Source organism: Abramis brama (genome assembly GCF_963993115.1).
Source record: "Abramis brama genome assembly, chromosome: 7".
Taxonomy (NCBI): Eukaryota; Metazoa; Chordata; class Actinopteri; order Cypriniformes; family Leuciscidae; genus Abramis; species Abramis brama.
Window position 1 is genome coordinate 23,756,043 of NC_139969.1, and position 12,070 is coordinate 23,768,112.

Consider the following 12,070-nt stretch of genomic DNA (forward strand, 5'->3'; position numbering starts at 1 on the left):
CCTGTAGAACTAGACTGTTGTGTTGAAGCCTCTGTGTTTAGTGATGAAGCTGTTATTGATCACATGATCGAGGGTGGACTAGCAGTGGCTGAACTGGGTGCGGGAACAGAAACTTTTGCACTTGGGTCGTTCTGCCACCCGCCTCCCCTTGCCTTGTTCCGATTTTAGCAGCAGCAGAACTCTACGTTCACCCCAAATGCGCGGATCTCCTCTCTGAGCTCTAGGTTTAAACCCCTACATTTACAACAAACTCTCAGCTCAACCATGGGACCCCCTCCGTCTCCCGGCCATGATCGTACGGAAAAAAATAAAGAGCTTTTCGCTTGAGACGGAAACATAACAGCCTTGTTTTTTGGGAGTGACTCACCTCCCCTTCCCCAGAGTTTGATTCAAAAGAGTTCACAACCAAGATGGCCGCCGATCCCATGCAGGTAGGAAAAGTTTGTTATCTTGTGCAATATTGATGAAAAGAATCTTGAATTATGTAAAGTGTGCACGGCGACTTTTATGCTTCACAAACATAGTATGCGCCGTAAGCGCAGCTCTCTCGCGCACTTTCAAACCACTTCTTTTCTTCCTTTGGGACGAGCTTCTCCCTCCGCCGAAGAGCTCATGACACGGGAAAACGGGGAACGGGGCATGAAAAACACTTATGACAGGAGTTTAGAGCATGTATTTTCTCCCGTGCAGCCATAGTATTGTCTCCATTTAAAATTGGACTGATTTTATGCGGCGTTGCCTATTGGAAAACACGGAGTTTTGATGGATTGGAATTGAAACCACTGGCTGTGTCTTAACCTAACTCAGTGAGCTGCCTAACTAACGTTAGACTGCAAAATGGGATGAAGACAAATCCTAAAACAGATTTAAATAAAGCTAATACACAGTAACTTATTTTATTAAGTCTACTGCCGCCCTCCACCATTATTACCACCACAGCATTCCTGAAATTGAGGCGTAGTATAACGTTTACTGGGAAGTATTAAGTTATGTTCTCGTGGTTTATGCTTGTTTTGAGATGTTTTCTACAAATCATTTTGTAGTTATTTGGTTGTTGCTTTTTGTCTTTTTGCTTAGTGCTGAACTGCAGTCTTGTTTCTGACTTTTTGAAACTAGCCTATCAAGATTGAATGTGTTTACAATGTACACATATATTTTAACACCCTAAGTGGTTTGTTAGGTAACATTAACTAACGAAACAATTTATACATTAACTATTCCAATTCAATTCTTTCTTTCTTCTTTTTTTTAATAAACTGTTTATTTGCTTTTGAAGCGTCTTAAATGTCAAGATAATGTTTTTGCCAATGGATGGCATTTCAATAACTGCAATGAGCTGTCATCCATTATAACTCAAATTATAATGTGCCTTTTTGTGTAAGACTTCTAGATATGGACTTTAACCCTTTCTACAATAGTTACTTTTTTAATCCACCCATTAGCCTATCACTTTTGATGTTGTTGTTCACAGATATAATCATGATATCTGAACATTTGAAAATTCAGCTGTCTGGTATGCAAAACCATGCAGACGTCATTTTGCCAGTGTATTCAATTTACAAAAAGAATTGTGTGTTTTTCAGCTATTTTAAACTGGAAATGACAACGTAGTTACCAAAACATGTTTTCTCAGCATTGTTCCCAGAACTGATAAGTCCAAGAGTATTCTGGAAAGTGGAAGAGACACTGCTGCATAATTTGCTTTTATGTGGTGAATGAGATGTCTGATGAGGTTGTAGTTCGTTAAAGTGCTCTTTAAGACTTTCTTTAGTGTATGAAGGGAGATTTTCACCCCATCAGTTTGAGTTTAATAAGCAAAGCGCTTTATTAATGACTTTTTTATTTTGTTATGCTGTTTTAATGTTGATTTTGTATGTGTGTGTGTGTGTGTGTGTGAGAGACTTGTCCTGAGTGTAGCACAGCTGGCGGTACAAGGAAGAGATAAGGTGCAACTGGCTTTTTCCTAACTAAAATAAAGTACAGTTATAAAATATCACTGCTGTTACAACTTTACAAATATAAAGTAAAGTTGCTTTTCCATGACCTTCAGTTGACCCATGAGTCAGTGCTGTACGTGTAAGCATAGTGCCAGTTATGTTTTATTTATTTTTTTAGACAGTAAAGTCATGCATGAAGACTATAAACAAGTGGGTCACCAAATCTAAAATTTCAGAAGATTCAGCCCAGTTTTGCTTTTATTTATAACTTACAGGAAAAACTTAATCAGCATAATTCAGAATAACGAAGCATAATATATCTGTACCATATTGATTATCTGCTAATATTAGAGAGATTTTATTTGATCTGTATTGGTTAAATTGGATATTTAAATGTGCATGCTCAGTTTTACTTTTAGATTTACTTTTATTTAGGCTTGACGTTTAGTTAAAGGTAGGGTAGGCAATTTTCGGAGAGGCTAGCAATAGTGAGTTAGCTTTAAAGGATAAAAGGCCCATATATACTCACGGCGAAGTTCTTTTTCGTTCTTCGTTTAGGGGTAAAACAAAGTTCGAAATACATGACCAGCGATATACTGCAAGCGAACATCCGACGACACCCCACAGAGCGAAGTTTAAATATGTAAATATGTGCGCGTTTTCCACTCAATAACAAAATGAACACACTAATAAAATTGCAGAAAACAGCAAGCATTTTTTAATGAAGCATCATAACGGCATCTAATCATCGGCAACGTGGATTGATTTAGACCACTTAACTTAGCTAATGCTTTCAACCAGCATAACAAAAAAATGGTTGTGGAACAAATCACCTACCCTGCCTTTAATCTTTCAAAACACTCATATATAGGGGTGGGAGATATTGACAAAAATGAATATCTCGATATTGTTTTCCAATATCTCGATATCGATATTCAGACGATATTTTTGCCATCCTTCAAAGAAATGTGTGCAAACTGGCAAAGAAGGTCCAGTTGGTCTTTTGACTTGCTGCATCTGACCTATTATTGTAGCCTAGGCTATAGAAAAAAACAATAAAGGAGCTAACTAAACAGAATCTGAGGTAGCCCCTACTTTTTCCCCTTACAAAAAAAAAAAAAAAACGGAACTAGGCACCTCTTGCAACAGTGATTATTAAATCAAACAACAATATTGTTGATGATAAATTCAAATTAAAACTTTTTATTTTTCAAATCGCTATAAATCCATCCATTTTTTCCCCAAAACGCTATAAATCAATCCTTTTTTTTTTTTAAAAATTGATGGTTTGTCTTTTTTAAAAAGTCTTTTGTCTTTTATTTTTCCTGTTTGCATTTATGAGGAAAAAACACGTGACAGTTCTCCAAGCGGCACTAAAAGACTTTCAAACTTTCACAGAGACCTCAAAACAGAAAGCACAAAGCCTTTCTTTAAAACGAATTTCGTTTTGTATTAATTGTATCTTAATTTTAATAAATTTTTCATTAACCAATTTCCTGGATTTAATACATAAGAAAAGTAAATATAGGCTAGCAATCACAACATAAGGTGCTTGAACTGGAGATTATATCATCATGAACCGAACCGTAGCCTACTCGCCTCACAGGCCTAAAAAATGTGAAATATATTTACAGAAAGCTGGTTCTAAACAAAACCATCCAAAACAAAATAAAACTATGTAGCCTAATAAATGTGCATTTCTCCGGTGCGTTCACTAGCCTACTGCGAAGATCACGAGTCAATAGCCTATCGTCAACTTCATCTTTGCAGCCGACACAGAAGTTAATAAGCAATTAAAATGTCATATTGCAATATTTTACATATTCATAATCATTACTTTTGCTGGTTCTTTGAGGCAGCTTTTTAGGTTTATGGCGTTTTAGAAAAGAGCTCTTCACGTACAAACACCGTTTCACCAAGGCACAGTGGCCCTTCAGCACATAAGAACAAAAAGAGAAAAAGCACGCACTTACTAATTACGAAACTTTGATGTGGTTGAACAGGTGAAACAGTCACAAAATTCCTCTGCAACTCAAACCTTCTCAGTAGCCTACGAGTTATGAAGGAAGAGAACAGCATTACAGTTTTCAGCGCGTCCTCCTCTGATTGCTGTGTTGTGACTGAAAAAGTGCGTGCAGGAGCACATGCGCAAAACGTAGGTTTGTAAAATGTCCTTTTGTAAAATGACATGATAAAATAAAAATAATTAATATATCATTTTAAAAACGGGTTTTCGCATGTGCTTCTGCGCGCACTATTTCGAATTTAAGGTATGAATGTGCGTTTTTGTTGACACGGGACCATCGGAGGTTGCTTCCGGGAATAGTACTGCCCTACAGTATTAAAAATCGCTACTTATAATTGTTTAGAAGGTTATAGTGTGCGTTATTTGTTTTCTCTTTAACTTCTTTCAGCTCTTTTCATGTTTGGCCTTTTCATGTCAAATTATGAAATATTCGATATCCCAATTTTGCATATCGTCCAGGCAACAATTTGGATATTATCGTCTAAAACGATATATCGCCCACCTCTACTCATATATTATTGTTTAATGTAAATTGTTATATATGTGTATGTATGTGTAGATGTAGATATATATATATATATATATATATATATATATATATATATATATATATATATATATATATATGTATATGTGTATATATAGACAAAATAGTATTGAATTTTAACATTTTCAGCCATAACTGAAAATTAGGCTAGTTATTGACATTAATATCGGCCGTATATGACTATATAGAATCAGATATGTTTTGCTAATTGTCTGTGCATATTTGACGAACTTCGCCTTCATCCTCCCTTAGACCTGAATGAGCACATTCTGCTGAAAGTTTTCAGTACTTTGTTTTGAAGCTTTATTTATGGCTACAATTTCCCCTGGAGGAAGATTAGAGGAGCTGTGTCAGTTCTCTTACATGTTGTCATGAGCCCATGAAGAGCTGGGCTAAGCAGGATTTGGCTCACCCACTCAGACCAGTTATCCTCCCTGCTGATGTCAGTGATACTGTGTTTCTTTGTTTGTGTACCTGTGTGTGTTTTCGTTCATGCTTATGGGGTTTGTGTGCAGGGTGCACTAGGAGATTTGAATGCAATATATAATGACTCGTGTTACTGTGAGCAAAAATGAATCCTTAGGAGGGAATTTCCTTCATGTGTTGACTAAGAATGTTTTATTTATTCTTTTATTTTTTGAATGGGAAAAAAAGACCTTTATGTGAAAGCTTTGTATTTATTTGTGATGACTATAAAAGTTTTATTTTGTACAGGCTCACATGGTTTCGGAGCAGCTGGGCCTGGGGCACAACCTTGACCTGTCTGATACCATGGTGCAGCAGAAGCTAGATGAAATCAAGGAGCAGATCAAGAGGGAGATCCGCAAAGAGCTGAAGATCAAAGAGGGGGTGGAGAACCTCAGAAAGGTCACCACAGAAAAAAAGAGACTGGCATATGTTGATAATATGCTCAAGAAATCCAACAAGAAGTTAGAGGAGCTGCATCAAGAGCTTCAGGAACTCAACGCTCATATTGTGGTAAAGGATCCAGAGGATCTTCTCTTAGGTATGAGCAAAGCTGTCATAAGTAAGCTTCAACTGTCTGCAGCGCCCCATATGATTCAACCCCCTTTGCAAATCAGATTTATTGGCAAAATGTACAGACTTTCAGCTGTTTGCAATGTACAAATCAAACAAAAGTAATTGAAATAGCTCAACACAACAAATGTTTCAAGTGGTTTCCCCAAATTCAACTAAAAATGCAACTTTTAATGACTTCTGCAGTCTCAGAATGATTCAACCCCTTCATGGCAAGCATCTTTAGTACTTAGTAGAACACCCTTTTGCTGTTATGACTTGCTGCAAACAAGATGTATAACCAGACACCAGCTTCTGGCAGCGTTTCTGAGGTATCTTAGCCCATTCTTCATGAGCAATGGCCTCCAGTTCAGTTATATTCGTGGGTTTGCATGCCGCAACCGCCTTCTTCAAATCCCACCAGAGATTTTCTATGGGGTTCAAGTCAGGTGACTGATGCCACTGTAGAATCTTTCAAGACTTTTTTCTGCAACCAAGCCTTGGTGGAATTTGAGGGTAGGCTTGGGATCATTGTCCTGTTGGAAGGTCCATTGACGCCCAAGCTTCAGCTTCCTTACTGACGGCATGATGTTTTCTCCTAGGATTTCCTGAAGGACGATGATATCTTCTCTTAATTTTTTGGACCATTCTTTTGACTAACATGCAGTCAAATGTGACGCTCAACAAAACTAGGCTACGTCTACATTAATCCGGATAGATTTGAAAACTGAGTTTTTGTTTCAAAATGCTCTCCGTCCACACTAGCGTTTTCCAAAAGTTTCTCATCCACACTGAAACGCCGGAAAACGCTAAATTCACCTTACAGCGCGTGCGTAAACCCCCATAAAAGCTCACTGAGATGATACAGACACAACAAGACATCAAGTTATCATGCAATTTTTCTGGCAGGATTATTTTATTTAGCAAAATATCTCACCGTTCACTCATGCGTCCAGGTCTCACTCACTCACCATTATTTGTTTGGTCTAAAACGCAACTGCTCTCATGTTTTGCCGCAGGACAGCAAATGCGAGTGAATTTTCTGTCATCTTTGCAGGAGAGTGATATGAAGAGTGTGAAAAGTAACATATTTTAGCCACTGTGTGAAATTGAATAGCACATAACAGGCACAAGACCGGTATAAACATGAATATCTATGGGTTCAATATGTGTCACATGACTAAACTTACATCATTGTTTTCAAATACCTCCGTTTTCACAGTCCACATTACAACGCGAAAATGTAGTTTTCAAATTTATCCACTTTGGAGAGCGTTTTCAAAAAGCTTTGTTTTCGTTGATAAAAATGCTCTCAGTTTGGACGTTAGGCCAAAACGTAGAGAAAAAGATGCGTTTTCAAACGAAAACGTGTTAGTGTGGACAAGGCCCTAGCCAGTTCAGATATTTCAGGTGTTCTAGCTCAAGCACACCTGGTGCAACTAATGAAGCCCTTGATTAGTTGCATCAGGTGTGCTTGAGACAACACCTGTTTTGCAGATTTGTGCTGTTGTGAGGGATTCTATTCAGGGGGATGAATAATTTTGAGACTGCAGAAGTCATTAAAAGTTGCATTTTCAGTTGACTTTGGGGAAACATTAGTTGCGTTGATCTATTTCAATTACTTTTGTATGATTTGTTCATTGCAAACAGCTGAAAGTCTATACATTTTGCTAGGGGTGTAACAATATATCGTGTCACAATATATCGCAATACAAAAATGCAACAATATGTATCGTGGATAGTGACAATATGTATCGTGGATAGTTCACCCAAAATAAAAATTACCCTGTGAGAACAAATTTAAGTTTTCAGAGTCAGTACTACATTAAACTACAATATATTATGTTGAATATAATGTATAATAATGGGGGAATATTAGTGGGTCCTGATAATGCTTATGTTATAAGTCTTATGTTACCAGTAAAAAGTGGCCTACATTATTTTAAATATATCTAGCCAGTGACAGAGTGCAAGCATATTCGTCTAAAATAATTCTTTCAGGTTCAGAATCATGAATATATTAATTCTGGTGTCACCATTGTCCAAGCCTATTCATTTACACCCACAATGTTATATCAAATTTAGCATTTAATCAACAGTACATTTTTTCTTTACCTTTTATTATATGTCTTGGAGTATCGCAATAATATCGTATCGTGAGTTTAGTATCGTGATATGTATCGAATCGTGAGATTAGGGTATCGTTACACCCCTACATTTTGCCAATAAACCTGATTTGGAATGGGGGTTGAATCATTATATACAACCTTATATATATATTGTGTGTGTGTGTGTGTGTGTGTGTGTGTGTGTGTGTGTGTGTGTGTGTGTGTGTGTGTGTGTGTGTGTGTGTGTGTGTGTGTGTGTGTGTGTGTGTGTGTGTGTGTGTGTGTGTGTGTGTGTGTGTGTGTGTGTGTGTATACACATGGACACTGCTGTTCAAAAGTTTGGGGTCAGTAAAAAAAAAAAACTTTTATTCAGCAAGGATGCATTAAATTGATCAAAAACATTTATAATGTTACAAAAGATTTCTATTTCAAATAAATGTTCAAAATACTTTTGAACTTTCTATTCATCAAGGCTCCAGAAAAAGTAAATGTATCATCATCATCATGTTTTTCACAAAAACATTAAGCACCACACCTGTTTTCAACATTGATTATAATAAGTAATGTTTCCTGAGCAGCAAATCAACATATTAGAATGATTTCTGAAGGACCATGTGGCACTGAAGACTGGAGTAATGATGCTGAAATTTCAGATTTGACATCACAGGAATAAATACATTTTAAAAATGTATTCAAATTGAAAACTTAAGTAATGTTTTTTTTTTTAATTGTATGTTTTAGTCATTTTAAATTATAATAGTGTTTTTTTTCTTTATATTGTACAATATATTGGTGCGGGTAATATTTGTACAAATTTCAAAGGCTTCATTTATTTGATCAGAAATACAGAAAAAAAAAATTAAATGGTGCAGTCTTGCGGTTTCCAGTCGGCCATCCTTATTGTTGCTATTTTTGAAAAAATGTCTTGCTCCACAGTGTCCACAAAGCACTTTTTGATTGCTTTGAAGATAATAAATAGGTTTTCATTTGAGATATGTGAGCACATTAACACAATACAGGTGTAACAGGTGTAACAGTTCATCTAAACTGAATGATTACAGAGCAACCCTCTTTGAACTTTATATATTTTGGTGAAGATATCTGCCAGAAGTTTGGTCAAATTTCTTGCTCTACTAACCGCATCCTTATATGGGACAAGATTTAGCTTGGCATGGAAACCTTATCTGATGTGAAGGGGCTTTTGTTTGGTGACTCAGCGCAAGAGGAATGTCGCCGTGTGTCACACCTCTGTGTTGACCTCCTCAGTCTGTGTCCACTGAGCAGAAGTCAGCAGATCTGCTTCCAGACGCTGCTACAAGAACTGCGTGCCAGTGCCTCACTGATGATGTAATCGTGCTCTCTGTTGCTCAGCACTTGTAAGGACTGGAGCCCAGACAGTGGACTTTCCGTATAGCATGTACACTACCAGTCCAAAGTTTGCAATAATTAAGATTTAAATGAATTAATAATTAAGATTTAAATGGTTTTCTCACCAAGGCTGCATTTATTTGATCAAAAATACAGTAAAACACTAATATTGTGAAAATATTATTACAATTTAAAATAACTCATTTCTATTTGAATATATTTTAAAATATAATTTATTCCTGTGATGCAAAGCTGAATTTTCAGCATCATTACTCCAGTCTTCAGTGTCACATGATCCTTCAGAAATCATTCTAATATGCTGATTTACTGCTCAATTGTTATCAATTATTGTTGGTACTATATATATATATATATATATATATATATATATATATATATATATATATTTTATTTTTTTTTAAATTGTACTGGTCTTAAAGTTTTGAATGGTAGTGTATCACGATTTCCAGAAAAAATATTAAGCAGCACAACTGTTTTCAACATTGATTATAAAAAGAAATGCTTCTTGAGCAGCAAATCAACATATTAGAATGATTTCTGAAGGATCATGTGACACTGAAGACTAATGATGCTGAAAATTCAGCTTTATCACAGGAATAAATTACATTTTACAGTATAATAAAATAGACAACAGTTATTTAAATTGTAATAATATGTCTTAATATTACAGTTTTTATCAAATAATTTTTTATCAAATAAATGCAGCCTTTATAAGCTTGAGACATCTTGTAAAAACGTCTTTTGACCTGTAGGAAATAAATTGCTAGTCCAGTGTGTTAAAGGCCTTTAATCTGCTTTTAAGCACCTCTTAAGTCTCCTTGTAGTAGGTTAGTAATATCTGCTGTGTGTGTGCGTTATTCTCTTACCCTGCGGACTCTATTTATAATAACCACAACAGAGGCATCTGTATTTATACCTTGTGTAAGGATTCTCCAGGTGCTCAACAAAAGACAATTGTTCATCATTAACGTGCTTCCCACACAAAGGTGCTCTGTGAAGATTTATTAAGCACAGACAACCTTCTCGCTTCCTCTCTGAACCTCAACAACCTTCATAATTTGTATGTGTTGCCTATGTAGCAGTTTTATTTAGATCAACTCATTTTTGGAGATATGTTATATTTTGGGATTGTTGTGATGTTATCATATCCTTTAACTACAGATTAAATGGTTTAAATTTCATTTATGGTTCGTATTGTTTGAGGTTGACTGTTTATAGAGGCACATTTTGAGGCCAAATTTTGATGAAAAAGCTGAATTTTCAGCTTCATTACTCCAGTTTTCATTGTCACATGATCCTTCAGAAATTCTAATATGAAGCATACAAGAAACATTTCTTATCAAACTTTTTAAAGGCTCAAGGAAGGAACTACAGTCTTTCCATGTATATATGAATTGTTTTCGTGGTTTAATTAAATTTAATATGGAAAATAACGATGGTGAGCTCCCATGTTTGGACGTTAAAGTTTTTAAAGTTGAGCATATCTTATCAACAACGGTACATAGAAAACCGACGGATAGAAACAGCCCATTGCAAGTAGTGACTACTAAAACAGGGTCTACCCTATAGTCAGTTCCTAAGAATAAAACATATTTGATCAAATAGAACAGACTTAGATATTGAGTCAAGAAAATGTAATGATACATTTTTAGCACGTGGATATAAGAATCAGTGATTGGAGTCGTCTTTGGAGAAAGTTAATATTTTAGATGACGTCTCAATTAAATATTCCAAAATAAAGAAAAATTTGTTGATGTTATGTTGTACCACATATACAGTGGGGAGAACAAGTATTTGATACACTGACGATTTTGCAGGTTTTCACACTTACAAAGCATGTAGAAGTCTGTAATTTTTATCATAGGTACTCTTCAACTGTGAGTGACGGAATCTAAAACAAAAATCCAGAAAATCACATTGTATGATTTAAGTAATTAATTTGCATTTTATTGCATGACATAAGTATTTGATACATCAGAAAAGCAGAACTTAATATTTGGTACAAAAACCTTTGTTTGCAATTACAGAGGTCAAACGTTTCCTGTAGTTCTTGACCAGGTTTGCGCACACTGCAGCAGGGATTTTGGCCCACTCTTCCATACAGACCTTCTCCAGATCCTTCAGGTTTCAGGGCTGTCACTGGGCAATACGGACTTTCAGCTCCCTCCAAAGATTTTCTATTGGGTTCAGGTCTGGAGACTGGCTAGGCCACGCCAGGACCTTGAGATGCTTCTTACGGAGCCACTCCTTAGTTGCCCTGGCTGTGTGCTTCGGGTCATTGTCATGCTGGAAGACCCAGCCACGACCCATCTTCAATGCTCTAACTGAGGGAAGGAGGTTGTTGGCCAAGATCTCACGATACATGGCCCCATCCATCCTCCCCTCAATACGGTGCAGTCGCCCTGTCCCCTTTGCAGAAAAGCATCCCCAAAGAATGATGTTTCATTTCTAATAATTGCGCCAACAGTTGTTGCCTTCTCACCAAGCTGCTTTCCTATTGTCCTGTAGCCCATCCCAGCCTTGTGCAGGTCTACAATTTTATCCCTGATGTCCTTACACAGCTCTCTGGTCTTGGCCATTGTGGAGAGGTTGGAGTCTGTTTGATTGAGTGTTTGGACAGGTGTCTTTTATACAGGTAACGAGTTCAAACAGGTGCAGTTAATACAGGTAATGAGTGGAGAACAGGAGGGCTTCTTAAAGAAAAACTAACAGAGAGTCGGAATTCTTACTGTTTGGTAGGTGATCAAATACTTATGTCATGCAATAAAATGCAAATTAATTACTTAAAAATCATACAATGTGATTTTCTGGATTTTTGTTTTAGATTCCGTCACTCACAGTTTAAGTGTACCTATGATAAAAATGACAGACTTCTACATGCTTTGTAAGTGGGAAAACCTGCAAAATCGTCAGTGTATCTAATACTTGTTCTCCCCACTGTATATGTCAAAAACATCTTTAAAAAACAGTCATATTTTAAACACAAGCGAGAAATGTAATAAATTGTTTAATAGATCTTAATCAGAGCAGCACCATGACAGGTATG

The 12,070-nt window shown here is 36.4% G+C and overlaps 1 protein-coding gene across 1 annotated transcript in view; it reads left to right on the plus strand.

Annotated features, from left to right (window-relative positions):
* The window catches only part of pkn2a (protein kinase N2a), a 25,640-nt gene continuing 13,570 nt past the window's right edge, over positions 1–12,070 (plus strand). The window contains exons 1-2 of the mRNA XM_084119447.1: positions 1–431; positions 5,225–5,516. Of these exons, the coding sequence (XP_083975573.1) occupies positions 411–431; positions 5,225–5,516 (313 nt within the window). The 5' untranslated portion in view covers positions 1–410. The remainder of the gene's footprint in view (positions 432–5,224; positions 5,517–12,070) is intronic.